General features: G+C 40.7%; 1 protein-coding gene across 1 annotated transcript in view; it reads left to right on the top strand.

Annotated features, from left to right (window-relative positions):
* Window positions 1-19,179, top strand: part of CMSS1 (cms1 ribosomal small subunit homolog) — a gene marked incomplete at both ends in the record, with an annotated part of 32,762 nt that overhangs the window by 8,032 nt on the left and 5,551 nt on the right. The window contains 6 exons of the mRNA XM_082000188.1: window positions 4,580-4,680; window positions 9,432-9,503; window positions 12,551-12,680; window positions 16,256-16,315; window positions 17,015-17,117; window positions 18,582-18,642. Coding sequence (XP_081856314.1) covers window positions 4,580-4,680; window positions 9,432-9,503; window positions 12,551-12,680; window positions 16,256-16,315; window positions 17,015-17,117; window positions 18,582-18,642 — 527 coding nt within the window. The remainder of the gene's footprint in view (window positions 1-4,579; window positions 4,681-9,431; window positions 9,504-12,550; window positions 12,681-16,255; window positions 16,316-17,014; window positions 17,118-18,581; window positions 18,643-19,179) is intronic.

Raw genomic sequence — 19,179 nt, 5'->3', positions numbered from 1 at the left:
CATCTATTTTTCTATATCGGGAGCATTACATGACTGTTCAGACGTCTTTAATGACCTTGTGGTTGCATAAGGTCCATACATCGCGGGAAAGTAGATGCAGAGGATTGCTGCGCTGAACAGCATCCCCCCTTCCGCAGCGTATTCCGTCAGCGCCTGCCTGCCCACTCATTTGCACCACTAGGGAGATGAAAGTCAACATTGTATTAATCAATTAGGTTCTGCATTTGTGCCAACTTAATAATAAGGAAGGATTTGTGCTCTCTCCTGTTCTGGCAGAGAGGAGTCTCCTGGGCATGACACCTCAAAAGCAGGGCAAGCAGTGCTGCTCTGATACAGATGTGTTTGCGATCTGTGAGCTGGGTGCTTCTGCGTTTATTTGCATCAAGTTATGATTTATTTTATGAATAACCCCGCTGACATCAAGGTGACTATTTGCAGAGGAAGGTACACTCTTTAATGTGAGCATGGTTGGCAGAGTCTGGCCTGTGGTACTTTGATGCCCACGACAAAACGCTCCTGTCGTCATGGGAGCTGACATGGTGTCACAGACAATCACAGCTCAAACCAGCTGCTGCCTCCACTGGGACATCGAGTGGCTGTTTCTGGAACAGATAAAAAGAAATAAAGATATTCAGGTACTGCAGAAAGATGCTCAAATTTGAACTGTTTCCACAGATGTTTGTTGAGTCTGGGGCTGGACATTGGTTCCCTATTCTCTTGCTTCTTGCTGAAAGCGGAGGACATTGCATGACGAAGTGCAGTCCAAAGCTCAGATGGGCAGCGAACAGGTGGTACGTTGTTTGTAAGGCTATTTCAGATCATAGAAACCATTTGTCCAGTTTTAGATTGCTATTGCTAGCAGTGTGTCTTTTAGTTGTGAGAAAGAGAAGAGGTTATTTAAAACTTGGGTGACTCCTGTTTGCCTTTCAGTGCACGCCAAGTGGGATTTAAGAAGGAATGCTTAAAGATCACAGGCAGCTTCCCCTGAATCTATTTTATGCAATTCTCATTTATTTCCAACATGAAGTAAATATGCTGAGAAGGAGATGGGTCAGCAATTCAATTCAGTGAGACATAGAATCATAGAATAGTTTGGGTTGCAAGGGACATTTAAAGGTCATCTAGTCCAACCCCCTCTGGAATGAGCTGCACAGATACATTCTCGAATGGGTGTTTGGGGCTCAAGCACAGTGAGCAAGAGGGACAAAGTATTAGCTCAGATTTCTTTGATGTACTTCAATTATATCATCGCTTCACAGCCTGCTTGGATGTGGTGCATCCAGGACCCCAGGGGTGTGGAGTTGATGTGTATAAAAGCTGGTCACTCCTCCAGTATCTCTGGAGTCGAGGCGGAAGAGACAAAAGTCAGTGATGGGTTCTCAAACACAGAAGCTGCTCTACCAAAATGCAGCACAAGAAATTTGCCAGGGGAAGGGTGATACAGAGGGAAATAAGCCCAGGGTAATGCACAGTGGTAACAAGTTACCAAGACGCCTTCTAAACTTTCAGGAGTATGCTGGATGGTGTAATTTTTCAGCTTCTTCTCATGAAGTATCATATCTGAGATTCCAAAGTGGCCAGAGGACTGTGAGTCAGTGACTTTGGAGAGGAATACGCCAGGGAAGGATCTATTGCTGTGCAAGGGCAGGCATATGATGCAGGAGCACTCAGACATCCTCAGGAGAACAGAAAAGAAGAACCCAGTAGATTGACACAGATATTTGAGCTGTAATGTAAGAAAGAAATCTGTTAGTCTCCCAAACCTTCAGCTTTCTCTCTTCCTCTGTTCACTTACTGCCATGTGTTAGGCTGTACAGGACGAGATATATTTTTTGTGCATTAATAATAAATTTATAATAAAGTAAACGCATATGGCCATTGATGATGTAATTAAAAGAAAAAAAGTGGTCTTTGGAATACTATCTCCTTTTTACTTCTGGTGGTCAATAAACTTTTCACCTTCAGCCACTGTCTGATGAACACTTTTGGGACAGTAACAGTGACGTTGTAGCAAAAGTGGCATTCATACTGGGGGCAGCTGCTCATTCTTCTTGTTCATGATCCAAATGGCAGCTCAGAAGAGTCAGTTGGATTCAGTTTGTCCCTCAGAAGACAGGGAAAATAGCTCATGAGGGTAACTCATGGAGCGCAGTGCCATGTATTTCCTAGTGCACAAGTAAGCCTGAGATTTAGACTTATCGCCTCCCTTGCTCATGTCCTTTGAGAATAGATTGCAGAACGGCCGGCCATCTAGTGCCCTCTGAGGTTGACGTGGCACCAGCTTAAGGGGCAGCTCTAATGTTACACCTAGACAATGGTAAAGGGCTGCCAGGAGTGACATCCCTGCTCTTCCCTTGCCACTGTCCACTCACCCCACATGGGATCGAGCACTCATGTGGCCACAGTCTATTCTGCTGCTGATTTGATGGCTGTATCTGCAAAGAGAAGGAAGCGAATAGGCCAGCTGAGCTGCAGTGTCCACTTGGTGCACATATTTGTGCATTTGCTCTAAATCTGGAAAGCGGAGGGCTTTTCTTGGTGGATTCCAATTTAAGGTTTCAGAATATGTCTTCATCCTGTGTTGAGATGCAAACAAGTGCTGCCATTTCTTCCATGGCCTTCATTTTGGTCTGAATTAAGTTCATTAAAGTGTTTGTTTAACCCCTTCACTTAGGAATCTCTTAGTTGTACTGGACAGAAGACAAATTCTTTTCTCAGTTGCTGCTGTGTTTCTAAAGCTGTTGTGGTTTGCTAAGAATGTAGTTTATATCAAGTAAGATTTCCTGACAAATGACTTCCAACCTGCTAAAACATTCACTGATTTTCTTCACTTGCTAGCTTTCAACTTCCCAAACTTTTTTGAATTCTTAACAGCTGTCACAACCCAACTTCAGGATGTTGACTATTACACAAGCTTTTCAATGTGGGAAAAGGAGTGGAAGTTACAAGAGATCATATCTCTTTCCAGGCATAAATAAGTACCCATTTTGTTACCCATTCTGTCTCATTAGGATTTTCAAAGCCACTGCCTTATTGCCATATAATATATAATGTTGCATCTGTGGAGGAATAAATATTCCATTTTCCCCTTCATATCTTTTTACTTACTGTTCACTTAAATTCTTTGACATATCTTTCACATATCCTTTCACTACCCTTTTTTTCAATAGGTACCTATTTCAACATGGAATTAGTAAATACCACCCATAGCTGGTTTTTTTCTCTCATGTTCTCAGGCCATCAGTTTACTCTGCTCACAGCTAGTGATTGCATAGATGCAGTTATATTGTCCGTGCTTGGGATGATGCTTAAGAAATCGTATTGTTCCTCTTTATTCAAAATAAATAACTTAATCTTGAAGCTGTGAATCTACAACTTCACAATACAGGAGATTGCAACAATGACTAAGTACCTGTTGGGCGGAAATATTCCAGAGACAGAAATTGAATTATTCAGTTCTAATTATCAAGTTGAATGAATGATAATGCTTCTGGCAATGATCAGGGAAGTAATTCAGTCCCAAGCAGAAACTTGTGTGTTTGAATACATCTTAAGCACTAATATAGCACTATTAGTGGGAACTGTTGCTGTGGATATGTTTTTTTCCCCCTAAGTCTCTCTGAAGATCAGAGAGATGAAGAAGAGAATGAGTAGAAACTTCTTAATTTAAATAATTTTCTTTCAAAATATAAGCCTTTTTTAGTCTCGTGGACATTCTGCTTAAACTTTAGGAATGGTGCCTTTGCCTAATTATTACTGAAGTAAGAAACACCCAATTAAAATGTACTCACAGAAAATGTCTGCATACATTTTTATACAATAGGACATTATACCAATCTCTTAGTTTTTCCTCGTCTAGGTAATTGGTAAGTAAGGCATTTGGGGCTTTTAGATGGAAGCTAGGGTGATTTTTGTGTGTGTTTGGTTTGATCTATTTTTTTTCTTCTTTCATCTGCAAGACTTGTTTTAGTAGGAGATGACTTATTCTGAAAGAAGTATCAGAAAACTTAGTAAGAAAGATGTATTTTTACAGCGATCCTATGGGCCATAGTGCCATTAGTCTTCAGTACCAGTGCTATTGCTTGTTTTGGGGTCTAATGAGATAGGTCTGTAATTATATATGGTGAATACAGTGCTACAGATCCAAGATTATGTTTTACTTGTTCTGAAATAACACGGAGAGATGTCATGCAACTTGAGACATAGATTATCAAAAACATCTTTCATTGTTCACTGCTTAGCTTAATTCAAGGAAAGTTTTTGAAAGACTAGGTATTCCTGCCTGTGATGCTGCAGCTGGCACCCACTGTGCAGCATTCCAGAAAGATAAAGAAATACATTGCCTGCCAGATGTAATCCTGTGAGGAGAAGGGGAAACCTGGGACTTTTCTTATAATAAATTTCAAATACCAGTCTTCTAAAATGATAAAAAAAATCTGTTACAGCTGTAATTATTGCTAATCTTTAGATTGTATTATTGTGACAACCTTTCAGCTGAAGATTTTATCCATATTTTTGGATGCAAGATAGTAGATAGATTTGAAAAATAGTAACAAAACCTCTTCTTTTTTCTCATTAGATCATTCAGATGATGAAGCTATTGAGAAAGCAAGTGCCCACAGGACAGCAACACATCAAGATTCAAATTCCAAACCTGCTGTGACAAAGAAAAGAAAGCAGGTTTGTAAATTTAGCAATTGGGTAGAGCACAGAGACGATAGTGCACAGGGAAATGTAGTCCCTTTTTGTTCAGTAAAGGGATGGTTTTCTTCACTCTTTGTCTGATTGGTTCATGTAATAAGATTGTTTTATTACATTATTTTGCCTTATTTGGAAGTGATCACATTCCAGTACATTTCAATAATAACTTCTTTCTTGTTTTCTGTGAGTTGAGATTGCCAGGCCTGTCTCCTACAAAGTGACTGTCTATTGATGAAAGCCTGGATGGTGCTACTGAGTGTCCTCCTCTATAATCCCTGCACACACAAGGTCTTGAAAGCTGTATTTATATGTTGTACAGCATCTCCACCCAAGCATGTCCCCAGGGCGAGGTCCAAGTGAAGAAGAATTTATGTGTACATGGATTGATGTTTTCATAGCCCTTCACTACTAGAAGCTTCTTTTAAAACCAGTAGGAACTGTTGTTTAGCATTACCTGGAATATGCCAAGAAAAAGGCAGCAAGGTCTTTGACAGACAGCATCACCCCAACTTGAGGGAAAAAAAAAAGTCATCTAGAGCTCAGCTGATATTAAGAAGTATCTTGTTTGAAGGTATATTTCTTCTGCCTTCCTGATACCATACAGGAGAGTCGACTGAATGGCTGTCAAAGAGCTAAAATTACATTGGAAGCTCTCTCTCCTTGAGGTTATGGATATTAATTTTGACCCGTAGGTCAATAGTAATTCACTGTGTGATGCCTAGGCAGTTGCCCAAGTGAAAACCGTTTGCAGGGATGTTCTTTTTTTGTAGCAGAGAAGTGTAAACAACACAGTAGCAATTACTATGCTTTTGGGTGTCTTTCCAAGGAGACCAAAGGTGAAGTGAGCCAAATAGCTGAACTGATTCCATGCTTTGATTAGGAAAGAGAGAACCGAGCAATACAGGAGAAAGCTGTGTTGCCTTCGTACATGCTCTACCAGGGGGTCAGATGCTGAAGACTTCAACTCAGTGAGGATGCTTATGGAGCCACTTTTTATCACCATTATCTTCACTTAAGCATTTAGAACTAAGACTATTTGTTTGGAGGAGTTGCTTTACGGTTTCTATGAGAACATTAGAAAGGATAACCAATGCAGGTTATCCTGCCAAGGTGGACTGGGACTGCTCAGCTGTAGCAGAACACCTGCCACAGCTCTTCCTGTCATGTGAAGAATATCAGTCTGCATTTTGGAATTGGGTAATTTGATGTTTAGCCACAGAACTCCCGGAGGCAATGCTTTATGGGAGCTCAAAGTCATGGATGTGTTACTGCAAAACAGTTGCAAAATCAGATGTATTTATGGAAAGATAGTAGTTTTGTAGTTCTGGTGCATATAACATAACCCATTTTACTCTACCCTGCCTTTATTTGCAGGTCGGAAGCTATTCTGCAGTGGACTTAGCACCTTAAAGCCAGTCAGGAGACAACCAAATAGAATTATGAACGTTTATGTTTCTGGTCTGCAGGCTGTCCTCAGGCTTATAATGAAATGAGTAATTTGTCTCCAATCTGAATGGCGCATTGATGTGTTTACTTTGTCACAAAGTCCAACAGTCAGACTGTATGGCTGACCTAGAATGTAAACTTTCACACACATGCAAGGATGTTTTCACTCTACATTTGAATTTCCAGTAACTTGGCAACATGTGAAGAAAAAAAAATTGTTAGAAATATAATACAGGAAATATTTTATGTTCTGCCTATGATTAACAAACAAGGAATTTATGACATTTTAGTTCATAAATCAGTGGTCGCAGCACAAATTTCCTGTTTTCTGCTTTTTAAGAACATCTGTGTAAAAATAGAATAAAAACACAGAGCACAAGGGAGCCGTGTCAAAAAACATTAGGTTGTCTGCTCTGCGTCTTGCATAAGAAAAACATGCAAATGACCTTTTCTTCAGGGTGGCATGCAAAGAGCTATTGCATGAGTAGGTAGGCAACTAACATTTGGATAAGGGTCAGAAGTTCAGTCTAGATCAGATGCCTAAATATTTTGGACTGCAGATCATCAGAGACTCGTAAGTTTACAGCCATTCACCACCATGATGTTTCTCTCTTTCTTATGGCTTTTTTTTTCATGTCTGAATAAAGTCAGCATAATTAGTGCTGGGCTGATAGTATACTATGTCTAAATAAATATATCCTGTTGTAAAGGAGGTAATTTTGAGTCTTAACATGCTTCTTGGAGGAAGCAAGGCTTTAACCACAAGCCTGCTATGTACTTCTGTTGCTGTTGAAAGAAAGGGTTACATACTGCTTTCAAAAAAGAAGCCATGGCATTTGGTGATACTTTTAAACATCTGAATGAAGGGTTATCAGTGAGAAAATTTTGTTTCTTTTAGAGAAAATCTTTCAGCTCTGTGACATGGTTTTATTCTGTTCTCATGCAGATACCCGTTGGGAGTTTTGTGGATTTGTGTAAAACAGTTTACAATGTGCAAGAAGGGAGAAATGGGCCTGAAGTGAATAAGTGGCATTTTTCGATAGGCTGAAAGAGTGGTAGCACTTTCTAGGATAGGGAACCATCATACTCGACTGGAGGAAAGAGATTCACATTGGCCCCATTTGGCTTTTTGATTGCTTGGTAGTATCCCTTGACTAAATCAATCCAAGGCTTGTTCTCTGCATAAAATATGACATTGAACATGGAATTTATGATTAAAACACTTGGCAAGTGGTCTTTGAGTATCTGTGGACAGCTGCGATGTGTAAGAGTAGAGCAGGAACTGAAAGCAGGCTACTGAGGGTAGCTCTGTTTCAGTCTCAATGTCTGGGAATGCTAATGTAGGGATGGGAATGAAGAAATGTATGGTGGTGTTTTAAAAGCACTTGAATCAGAGTTAGGACAGAGATTTTTAAAAAAGAAACAAACCAAAAATAAAACCAAAAAGCTAATGTTAACCCTGGAACTTGAAGTGAGTTTCTACTTGCAGTCATTCCCTTGATTTCTAGTGAACAAAATATCTATTTATAGCTGAGAAAATCGCAGGGACAGATCTCTGTTGTTGAGGCAAGACATAGTCCCTATCACAACTTCTCACGGGTGGATATTGATCCAGGCTCCATTATATTCCAGCCCTAGCTGTAGAGGGCTTTGCTGGCTGTAGCCAGTGCTCAGCCAGATCTTCTCTGGTAGTTCCTAAGTATCATTTCAACCCTCAACCAGTTTCAGGGCTACTTCTATACAGCAGTACTGCCTTTGCAAGTGCAATGGCTGTGGTTGCATCATGGCATAGAAAGCAGGAGCGAGCAATAGGTCATTTGGGTTGAGCATGGTGGTATCCCGTTTTTTATAGCTAAACTAGATAGGGGAGTGGGAAGAAAAAGGTAAACGTAAGCATAATACGAACAATTAAACTCCACAAAATGCTTCTGATAAGGATATGAGAGTGGGATTGGAAAGATACAAATGTGCTGGGGAGGGTGACATAGTACCAGTTGTCATGAAGTGCCCTTCTGTTAAGGGGGAGGAGTGCAAGGAGGGCTCAGAAGGGCTCAGATACTCTGCACTCCTGTTAGCTTTCCTTTGGCCCTCTTGGCCCTGTTCAAGCTGCCCTCACAAAGGAACAAGGGAGCAGCTTCTCCGGCTTTCGGCTGGGCGCCATTTCTTGCTGATACTTTTCTTCCAGGCTTTCCTTAGGGACCAGCGCTGGATTTGCTGTTCCTGGGCTTTTAATGCTCCATGTGATGAGACTTCTCTGCAGTTTCTCACAGGAGGGAATTTTTCCAGCCGAATGCATCCTAATATCAAGGAGCTTTTGCCTGCAGTTCAGCCTATTTTCCCATCCCTCTTCATAGAGTCACTTATTAAGCTCTAAAGCCTGTCTGTGTAGAGTAATTTGCATTTCCATGAAGTGGAAGTCCCTGGGGCAGCAAAAGGAAACAGAATTGCTATGCTCAAAACACAGAAAGCCTGTGCGTCACATCCTCTGTTTTGGACAAATTTAGGTGGCTAAGGACAAATCCTAACCCTGGTTTATGTGAACAGGGACTCTGGTACAAATGGACCAATTCAGCCCGCTCACTCAGGCACAAAAGAGGGTTAATGACAGCAACACGTGTTGAATGAAGAGTATTCTGAAATGCACCATGTATTTTTCTTGTGTGTATTTGACCCCGCCTGCTATGAGGAGACAAAGCAGGAATGGGTAGAACAAATTCGAAACATGCTTTCCTAAATTTTGCATTACAAATGTAAAAGGAAATCCAGACTATGATTGTTTCCAATTACTCTCGCCCAGTTCCGTGATATCTTTCCCTGTCTGGATGCTCACCTTAGACCCAGTTATTTTAGAGCACTATTGGCAAAGTTTAGAAAAACAATCACACATAATATAAAGTGTTTAAAAATATAAAGTTTGTTGAAGGTTTTGTTCATGTTTCCTGCTTGATTTTTTTTTTTAGTGTATCAAAATTTCCTTTTCACCATTTTATGGAATTGTGACTATTACCTGTATGTTTCAACTTTCTGTTCTTTTATTCCCCTCTTGGTTAAAACAACATAGATCTCAATTCCAAAATTATTCCAGATATATGTAACTGTAAGAATTTGATCCCTCTACAGGTGGGGAAGCTTGGTTTTGTTTGTTTTTCCCTAACCCAGCATTATACTTTCTGTATCCCCTCTTACCTCCCTTTGGTGAATTTCTTTTCCCCCAGGTGATCAGATATCCGATGTTGGATCTTTTTTTCTTACTTTTTTTTTTTTTTTTAATGTGTGCTTTGCAGCCTACAGAGTGTTTTTTAAGTCAGCCTGAAGAAAAACAAGAGAGCATTGTAAAGGCAAAGAGGAGAAAGAAGGTATGAATGTCCTAGAGTGTGTTTGGGGACTGGGCAGTGGGTGTATGTGCTATTACAAGATTCAGAATTGTGATGAGGAGAAGTAATATGGTCGTAATGTTGCAGCCTCTTTTAGAGAAGAATTGAAATTCCTACTTTTTTTACTTCACTCAAAATACCCATTCCCAGCCTGAACAGCGGCACTGTGTCTATACTCCACTCAACGGTTGTACATATCTACACCCCACTTGCAAGTGTTGCACACTGGGAAAATGTAACTGCATCAAAGAAAGGTGGAATTTCAGTTGCTGCAGAATCTGCCCCATTTCAGCAGTGTGGTCTGCCTCCAGCTGCTGTTACATCTTTTGAGCCAAGAACTGTCCTCGTTTGCTCTTCTCATAGCATAAGTATATAAAGAAATACTCTGTATTGTCCCTCTGGCCATGCTCCATCCTCACCCTCAACAACAAACACACTCTGCAGTCTAGATGGAAATTATATGGCACCAGGAAAGTTAATTGTGTTTCAGGACAGACTGTAAGTAGTTGGCTCCCTCACAAGGCTGAGAGATGGCCTTTTTATATTATGTCAGGCCTCTTAATCATCCAGGGAATGGGAAGAAGGAAGAGTGGGATTTTGCTTTAAATGCAGCTCTGGCAGAAGTGACCACGATACTTGTTCCACTGCTGCCAGAGCAAAAGCATCCCGCAACAGAGATTGGTGAACCAGACCTAACAAAAAGACCCCGTTCTCAGGCAAACAATAGGTGCTTAGTTACACCTTTGGTTTCAGTGGGGCTAGGCCACTAAGTTGACATACATAGCCTGTCAAAGAATCCATCATGAAATATTTATCAGGTTGATCTATGGGTTCCAAACAACATGCTCTCTCCAAAAATAAGGAAAAGGGGGGGGAAAAAAACTTTACTTTTAAGCATCTGGAATGAATTGGAAGACAAATAATAACACTTCCTGCATAAGGAGCATTTCTCCGCAGCTATCCTTGAAGGAAGAGAGTTTGCTCAGGTGTCCTTGCTCTTGCTCTTACAGAATTTCTTGTTAATATCAGGCTTTTCCTCTCTAGAGTGCCATAATTTTCCTTAAGGAACCAAATGGCCCAATGAATGACGTAGTAGTCCTGTGGAACAGCACCTTATGCTGAATTACCAAGTAAAATGAGCCTCATAGTTCTGTCTTGCTGTCTGCTAAATCAGAGGTTCCCAAATGTGGGTCGCTTAAGATGCAGGTTGTGGGGCTGGGGCTGGAGAAGAGCATTTGTGGTTGATAGGAAGAACAACAAAGAGGTTTGGTTGTGGGCCTCACACAAAGGCTGTGTGTGCTACAGATGGCCTCTTGTCATTCTTTGGGAAGACAGTTGTTGCATGGCAGAAAAATACAACAGTGCCAAATGAGTGTGAATCTTGGGAAGGAATGATACAGATTCAAGCTCTGCAAAGATCTGCCAAACAGCTAGACATCTACTGGAAAGTCTTCCAGGGTCTGCAGAGGGCTTTGCACCAGGCCAAAGGTAGACCGAGAAGAAGGCATAAGCACTCCATCTCCACATATCCCACTGTCAAAGATTCAGTTGGGGTCTTGCAAGCACCCAGCTGGCTTTTGGCAGAGGTGAAACAGGCAGTGGCCACAGTGGCAGATGGCTGGGAGAGGCAGCTGCCTACTTTGCCTTTGCTGTGGGGTGGGGTGGCTTCAGCAGCCCCCGTATGCCTCTCCCCTGTTCAGCCTTCTGCCCCGTATGCCGCCGTTACGGGAGCATTTGGGGTGTATTCAGCAAGAGGGAGAGACAGAGTGGTGGGAAATGAACGGGAAGGAGGGAGTGGGTGCTGGGATGAAGTGAGGGAAAGAGGGATGGAAGAAGATCTGTCCCCTACATTAAAATCCCTGCTATAGCTCTCCTCAAAATTTCCATTGATCTTTGCTGCCCTAGACCTTAGACTGCTGAACTTGCACTGAAGGTACCCACCACCCCTCCAAAGCTGCCAAAAATGCTTCCAGGCCCACCTCATCTCTCTGAAATCTCACTTTGCCTCAGAGATGCGTACCCTATAGCTCCATCCTAACCATGCTCTCCGGCTCCTTGTCACTTCTAGGCTTATGCTGCCATGCATCCTCATGACAGCAAGTTCGGTTTAGCTTGGGCAGCGGAGAAACCTTAAGCTGGCCTTTCACAAATGAATCACTTCTCAGTGAGGACAAGAGAGGCTTCACATTCTTGCCATTCTCTCCAGGCTGCCTCTATCCTTGAAAATCTGCTCTTTTCTTAAATGCTGGCAGATCATTCAGGTAATAGGAACCCTGGGCTATTCTACCCCCATGATCCATTTAATTATGGGGGAAAATACAGCAACACTTTCACTTCAGAGAAAGTTCAGACCTGTTATTTGCTAACATTCCTAAGGTGTAAAACACAATAATTATGAACTCATGTCCAGGCTTTAAAACTTATGAGTTTGTTTACAAAATTATACATTTTGGAAGAACAAAGCAGCTCCTGAACTCTTTCTGCTTGACTTCTGGTTTTGTGAGGTTTTATACTCATTTTCATCACACTTGCATGGTACTCTGTGAATATAGTTAACCATCTTTCCTTCCAAAGTAGATAGATAGTTACCCCATTTTAATCAAAATATAACCAAGACTTATATAACCACTTGATTCCTGTTGTTAATCTTTAAGAATAATAAATTTAAAAAAATATTAAAAAACCTGTATTTTCAAACTGATATTTAAGTGTAACAATAGCAAAACTTACAAAACCAGCTTTCAGTTATGTTTTTGTTACAGTAGCATTTCAGGTGAGCACAGAGGATTTCTTGTGTTTGGCTCACAGACCATCTCATCAAAGTATGTGAACTTGCATCTGAAGTCTGCATTGCCACTAAAGACAAAGGGAATCATGTCCCATTGTAAGGTTTTTTTCTAATTAAGCTGTAATTAAGCCAATATAACTCTATAAAGTTACAGAGGAACGTTTATTTACAGTGTTGTTAGCTAGTCAAAGAGCAGAAATTATAGAAATGCCATACTCACCCATTTTACTTGTTTTTTTAGAAAAAAATTTCTGATGTTCTGGAAAAATCTGCTCCAAAACCTGGTGTCCCTGCAGATCTACAAAACCTGCTTAGTCAACATTTTGCTGAAAACCGTTCAGTGATTGAAATAGAGGAATTAAAGCTATCAGGTAATTTATCCCGTATTTAATAGATAATAATGTTTTTTAAATGATACTGTTGAGTTCTTTTTCTGCAAAAGAAATAGGATTTTTGGGACAGGTCTTGAGTTATACTTTTTATTAAAATATTTTCTCTTCCTGTATATTAATTTGCTGTTTAAGTAGAGATGTTAATTTCTTTGGAATAAATGTGAGGTTTCTTGGAGGTATGGAAATGAAAAGAAATATTTTTTAAATGTGTCCTTTTATTGTAAAGTATTCATTTCAGGAGTTCACTTTTCTAATAGAAATTATATGATTCCTAATAATAGCTTCCAAGATGCTGACTGAGAGAGTGAAAATGTATTTTGTTTCTGGGATTATCTGGGTCGATCCAGATGCATAATAGGAGGGCTGACAGGAGCAGGCAAAGAAATAATGAGACATCATTCTGACATGGTTATGAGTTGTTGAACACAATGTTTTTTCAGAGAGTGGCATAAAATGAGATGGTAGTCTTGGTCCAAGTGAGAAGTGACCCAGTTTTAACCAAGATGAGGACCCTCTTGGTTTCGTGTGTTCAGTCTCCAGTTAAAAGCCAGTGATAGAAAAGGCAAAGCAGAACAGAGCAAGGTTAGCATCTGTCAGTTGGAGGCTGCATTAGAGATGAAGGCAACATTCATCTGCCTCTTACCCTTCTTACCCCTCAGGGACTTGGGGGTACTGGTGGATGAAAAGCTGGACATGAGCCGGCAATGTGCGCTCGCAGCCCAGAAGGCCAACCGTATCCTGGGCTGCATCCAAAGCAGCGTGGCCAGCAGGTGAAGGGAGGGGATTCTGCCCCTCTACTCCGCTCTGGTGAGACCCCACCTGGAGTCCTGCATCCAGCTCTGGAGCCCTCGGCACAGGAAGGACATGGACCTGTTGGAGTGGGTCCAGAGGAGGGCCACAAAACTGGTCAGAGGGCTGGAACACCTCTCCTGTGAGGACAGGCTAAGAGAGTTTGGGTTGTTCAGCCTGGAGAAGAGAAAACTCCCGGGAGACCTTACTGCAGCCTTCCAGTACTTAAAGGGGGCTTATAGGAAAGATGAGGACAGACTTTTTAGCAGGGCCTGTAGTGATAGGACAAGGGATAAAGAGGGTAGGTTTTGACTATATCTAAGGAAGCAATTTTTTACAATGAGGGTGGTGAAACAGTGGCACAGGTTGCCCAGAGAGGTGGTAGATGCCCCATCTCTGGAAACTTTCCAAGTCAGGTTGGACGGGGCTCTGAGCAACCTGGTCTAGTTGAAGATGTCCCTGCTCATTGCAGGGGGGCTGGACTAGATGGCCGCTAAAGGTCCCTTCCAACCCAAACTATTCTATGAATCTTACTCTGCAGATAAAGCAGCATTGTCATTTTATAGGCACTGTCCATTATTTGTTGGTAGTGCTCAGGAAGATCAAATGGCGTGGTAACTAACCTGCATACACCTTTGATACATCTTGAACTCTTAGTGACCTGTGGTTAATACAGGAGCCTTCTATCCCAGCAGTGGTTTCTCTCTTTTAATGTTTAAGCCTGTCCTCCTAGATAAATGTGCTTCTCCTTAACATCCATGATTCTAGGTTGACCCTTCTTTATTTCTATGGGGCGGGTTCAGCTTTCTTGATGAATCAAGAAAACCTGGAGATGTCCCACATAGATTGCTTTGAAAAACTTGTGTTAAGTATTTTTAGACTTTTAGGGGTTTTAGCAAATAATAAATTGCTTTGGGTTTTTTCTTATTAAAATAAGAGCCCTTTGGGTTAGTGAAGTGACCCATTTCCATATGGATTGGCTCTTGAGTTGGATGGAGATATGTTTTCTTCCTTATTGTGCTGGGAGTTGAAGGCTTAGAGTGCCAAGAAGTTTATGAACTTCTACAGCTGTCAAGTCATCCATGTCAAAGCACTGAGCAAATAACAAGCAACTGCTTGGAGTTGTGTGTTCTTGTCAACTGACACAGTGCAGAAGGTCAAGTTTGTAGTCAGCATGGTCTCTTGCTGCAGTCTGGAGCTATGTGTTTCTTCCCCCTTTCTGAAACTTTCATTTTAAATTGTTGTTAGTACTCCAGTGTTGCTGGACTGTTGGTGAAAAGTCAGTGGCTGAAGTTCATGTCCTTTAGAAAACACCTTTTGAATTGTTCAGTCATTAATGAGACATAATGTATTCAGAAGGGCAAAACAACAGCAAAGATATTTTGCCACTGGGAGGAAAGGACCGTGGTGGGTGTGAGGAGCTCTCCTGTTAGCACCAAATGCTTATGGAAGAGCAGCCCCTGCCCTTCCCCACTAGTGTCAAGTGCATCTTTTAAACATGATTTTAAAGGTAAATCAGCTACTGATCCTTCAGTTGTACACATTCATTCCCTTTGGAGCTCAAGTCCCAGTAAATGTCAATCGCTGGATTTAATAAAAGGGATCAGTGCAAAATAAAAGTTTTTAGCAAGACAACACCCATTAAATGGAAGGTATAGTAATGGAGGGTGGCTAAGATCGAGAAACTACACAGGCAGGACTTCAGCCAGGCATCAGCTACAAACCAAGTCTGTTCCAATGGAAATCATGGATTGACGCTGCCAGCATTAGGACAATGCTCCATCCATATGAACATGAATAACATCTGTAAGGAAACCTCCTTAATTTAATTAATATATATCAGCAAACATCTGATTCCATAGACAGGCAACCTGAGGTGCCTCATGCAGAATGACGACAAATATGTGGGTCCCTGAAGGCAGAGTTGTTAATGCACTGGGGGAGTGTGTTGTTCCATCAGGCAAAGGACTCTTAACAATGACAGCAAGTTTTCAGACCATCATATTTTAATCACCTTTTTAAGAACTTAGACTTTCTATATAGACACTGGAGAAAGGACCTTCCAGAGAACTTGTTAGGACTTTGTCTTTCTTCATTGCCTCTGTAGGAAGATTAAAGTTGAATGGCATGTCTGCAACAGAGTGCTCTTAAGACTTACTAGTTAACATAGTGACCAGGTAAAAGATAGGCAGTCGGGAAACGAAGTAAGAGGAAGGCATTAAAATGCAGTGCAGTTGCTATCATTAGGGTCAATATAGTTAGATAGATTACCACAATATGAAAGGTCAGAAAAAGGAACAAGCTTACTAACAGGTAGGTTATTGGTAGGTTTTTGCATTTACAGAGTATGAGTTGTTTGGGTGATCTACAAATGTATTCCATCATAGGTAGATTGGAGGAACAGTCTACCAGGTTGACTTTAAGGCTTTTGGCTAAGACTTTTGATTGATTGTGGCAAAAAAAAATGAAAACTTTTTTTAAAGTATGTGATCACACCTGTGCAGCCCTGTATTCAAGGTTTCATGGTGGGAGAAAAGAAAGGAATTGCAATTGAGTTGAGAGTTGTTACCTTTGTTGATTTATCCAATATAAACCTCTTATACATGAGGTGTACATTAATCTTGGTTTCACAAATGGTAATTTGTTGATCATGGATTTTAACACAGTTGTGATTTCATCAATATAACTAGTGGTTATGCTGCAAACATATATGCTCCTTTTTCTATTAAAAATACATCAACAAACATACTTTTTCCTTTTTTCAGATTCCTGTTTTTTGCCAGCCAATGATCTCACGCACAGTTTTTCTTCATACCTGAAGGAAAGTGAGTTAAAACATTGGATGAGATGAAAGTTGTATGAAAAACATTGTTAATGCAATATTATTGCAATTTTTATCTGCACCTCCAAATATTTTTCATTATGAAATATTAATAACTTAAAGGGTTTTTTTCTTTTTCTTTTTTTCATGACAGGTCTTATTTTTCTGGCTCTTTTTTACACTATCTTTTTTTGTATCAAAATGTTCTAGGGTTTCTTTTAACTGCTTGGGATTATTTGTCAGTAATTTATTGTGGCTTCATAAGTAGCTGTGTGCATTATCTTACAGTAAAAAAACCTGCAGCTGTCTGCTGACATGAACCAAGAGAATTTTTATTCTCTCTATATATTTATATAGAACTTCTGCTCTGGTAAAAGTTTCTTTTCAATTGGTTTTCTCTGATACAAATTGCTATATGTAGCAAATGAAGACAATGGGCTTGTCACCTTACAAACTGTTGATTTTTAATGCTTATCTAATTTGTTCACTTATGTCATATTTCTGTATTCTATTTGTTTGGGGCATTTTATTTTCCAATTTCTCAGCCATGACTAAATGTAAAAGTGTTGCCAGAGATCCAGACCTCATAGGAGTCAGCCTGTGTGTTCTTGCTGCTGGCTACTATTCATCATGTTCTCTTGTAATTTAAAATTGTGGCATGTAGTACTTTCTCTGTGTCTGTACACGGGCTTTTTCATTGCAGTCTGTCCTAAGTGGGCAAAACTCCGTAAAAACCACAAGGAGGAGAAGTCAGTCGTGATGCTTGTTATCTGCAGTTCTGCCCTTCGTTCCTTGGAACTCATCAAGTATGTCGATAGCAAATGTTATGTTGAGGTTGGCAGTCAGTCAGAGGTTTTGTCTTGGAACCACAGACACAAAGGCAAAACTGGGACACTGTCCTCTGCTAGCCAGCAAATTCACTGACTCAAACTGATGCAATATCCCTTGCTTCTTTAAACTGTGGGAGTGTGGTGTTTGGTTTTAGACTGAAGTAACACTTAGTACTTCAGTTGTATGGAAGTGCTATTTTTGTTAAAAACCAAAAATAAATTGTAACCAATTTTGGGGAAACGTGCAACATGTTATGCTTGGGAATAGAGTAAACCCATAAAGCATCATGATCCACCACTAGAAATCGTGACTTTGCACCAAAGGCGATGAGGACATGGCATCCCAGGGCCTCAGATGCCAAAGTGTGCATCTGGCCTAAGTGCCTCCAGGTCTGTGTCTGTGTTCTCAGCTGGCTCAGGCTGGCAAAACTACAGTACAGAGATGACAATTTACAGTGTTCCCTGTCCTCCTTTCTCCCTTCTTTATCCTCCTCCATCTCATTCCAGAAGTCTTGATGAATTTGATGAATTAATGTATACCTCACAGATTTCATGGTTGTCTTCTGTGCCTTGACCCTGTTTCCTGTGATCGTCTTGTCAGTACAACATGAGATGGGGAGTTGGGAAGTTTGATGGCATGCCACAGATAGAAGCACAGGCATGGCAGGTGTGCCTGTAGTGCTTAGCCCCTGTATGCAGCTATTACCATTTGAGACTTAGGTGGTTTATATGTACACTTGTATATAAACCTTCAGTTTTGCACAAGAGAAATTTATATGTTTGGTACACTACAAAATACATGCAGAGAAAGCCTGTCTTAAATGACCTTCAGTAAATACTGAATATGTTGTCTCCTGCTTGATTAATACAGAACATAGAGTTATTACTGTGTGCCAAAATGGAGTGTCAGAAAAACAAGTCAGGTTTTCCTACAAAAGAGTTTTGGTTAACTTGAATTCGGGCAACATCTGCAGTGAAGACTGTGGCAGCCCTAGTTTTCCCAGTGGCCACACTGCCGGAAGACCCTGTAAAATGTGGGTTAGTCCATACACAGATCTTTCCTTTTGTTGCATGCACACGCGTGTTCATTCATGCCTGTATCTCAGTGAGAGATTTTTGAATTCTAATTTGGTGGTTAGTCAGTATTGACCTAAGTTAGCTGTGAAAGCACAGGCTGTGACTATTAAGTATTATCTGAAAAGCTATCTAAACAATGTTGCCCCCTACTGATATCTGCTATTGTGTTTGTCCAGTTGTTGATCACTGTTGATCAAGTAGCAAACAAGAATGTACATAGTGTTCAAAGTACAAGCAGGGGTCACTGGGGGACTGTGTGTCTTGAGCATATTGAGAAATGCCAGTTATTTTTGCTTTGCTCCTGTGTGGTCTTAATCCCAGCCTTGATGCTTGCATTTCCTTTCTCAATTTTTTTGTTGCTAGGTCAATGACAGCATTTAAAGGAGACTGCAGAGTTCTCAAGTTGTTTGCAAAGCACATAAAGGTAAGAAAGCTGCAAGGGAATTTTGATAGAACAACTAAATAGCTAACCAGTGTTACATCATTTTCTTTTTAAAGCATTTAGCAATAGTGCCTTTCATATAGTGTTCATATAAAGTTCCTCCCTTTAGGTAATGCTTCCTTTCGTAACCCATTGTTGCAGTTTGAGGAATCTAGCCAAACACCATCTCCAATAGCTCAGATGCAATCCTTTGCAGAATGTAGATTCTTATGCATGTGCTGTGTTTTAAAGGTGTTCCACACTCCTGTAAGGTGCTTATTGAAATGGCTTTTGCCTGTTTAAATAGAAGGGTCACACATGTAGGTTTGTAAGAAGCAAGCTGTACCAGCACCCTCCTATGCATTCTGCCAGTTGGATGCCTGAGTATTCAATATTCCTATCTGCTGGAGAGCACACATTGTGGGGATATTGGAAGTAATGAGCAGACATTTGGCCTTTGATATACTGTCAAACACACAAATGTCACTTGCTTTATTTTACCCTTTTCCAGTGTATTCACCTTGAAGGAGTTTAGAGCTA

This window comes from Phaethon aethereus (assembly GCF_964289735.1).
Source record: "Phaethon aethereus genome assembly, chromosome: 1".
Lineage (NCBI taxonomy): Eukaryota > Metazoa > Chordata > Aves > Phaethontiformes > Phaethontidae > Phaethon > Phaethon aethereus.
Note: the sequence above shows the minus strand (reverse complement) of the source record. Positions and strands in the feature narration are given on the sequence as shown.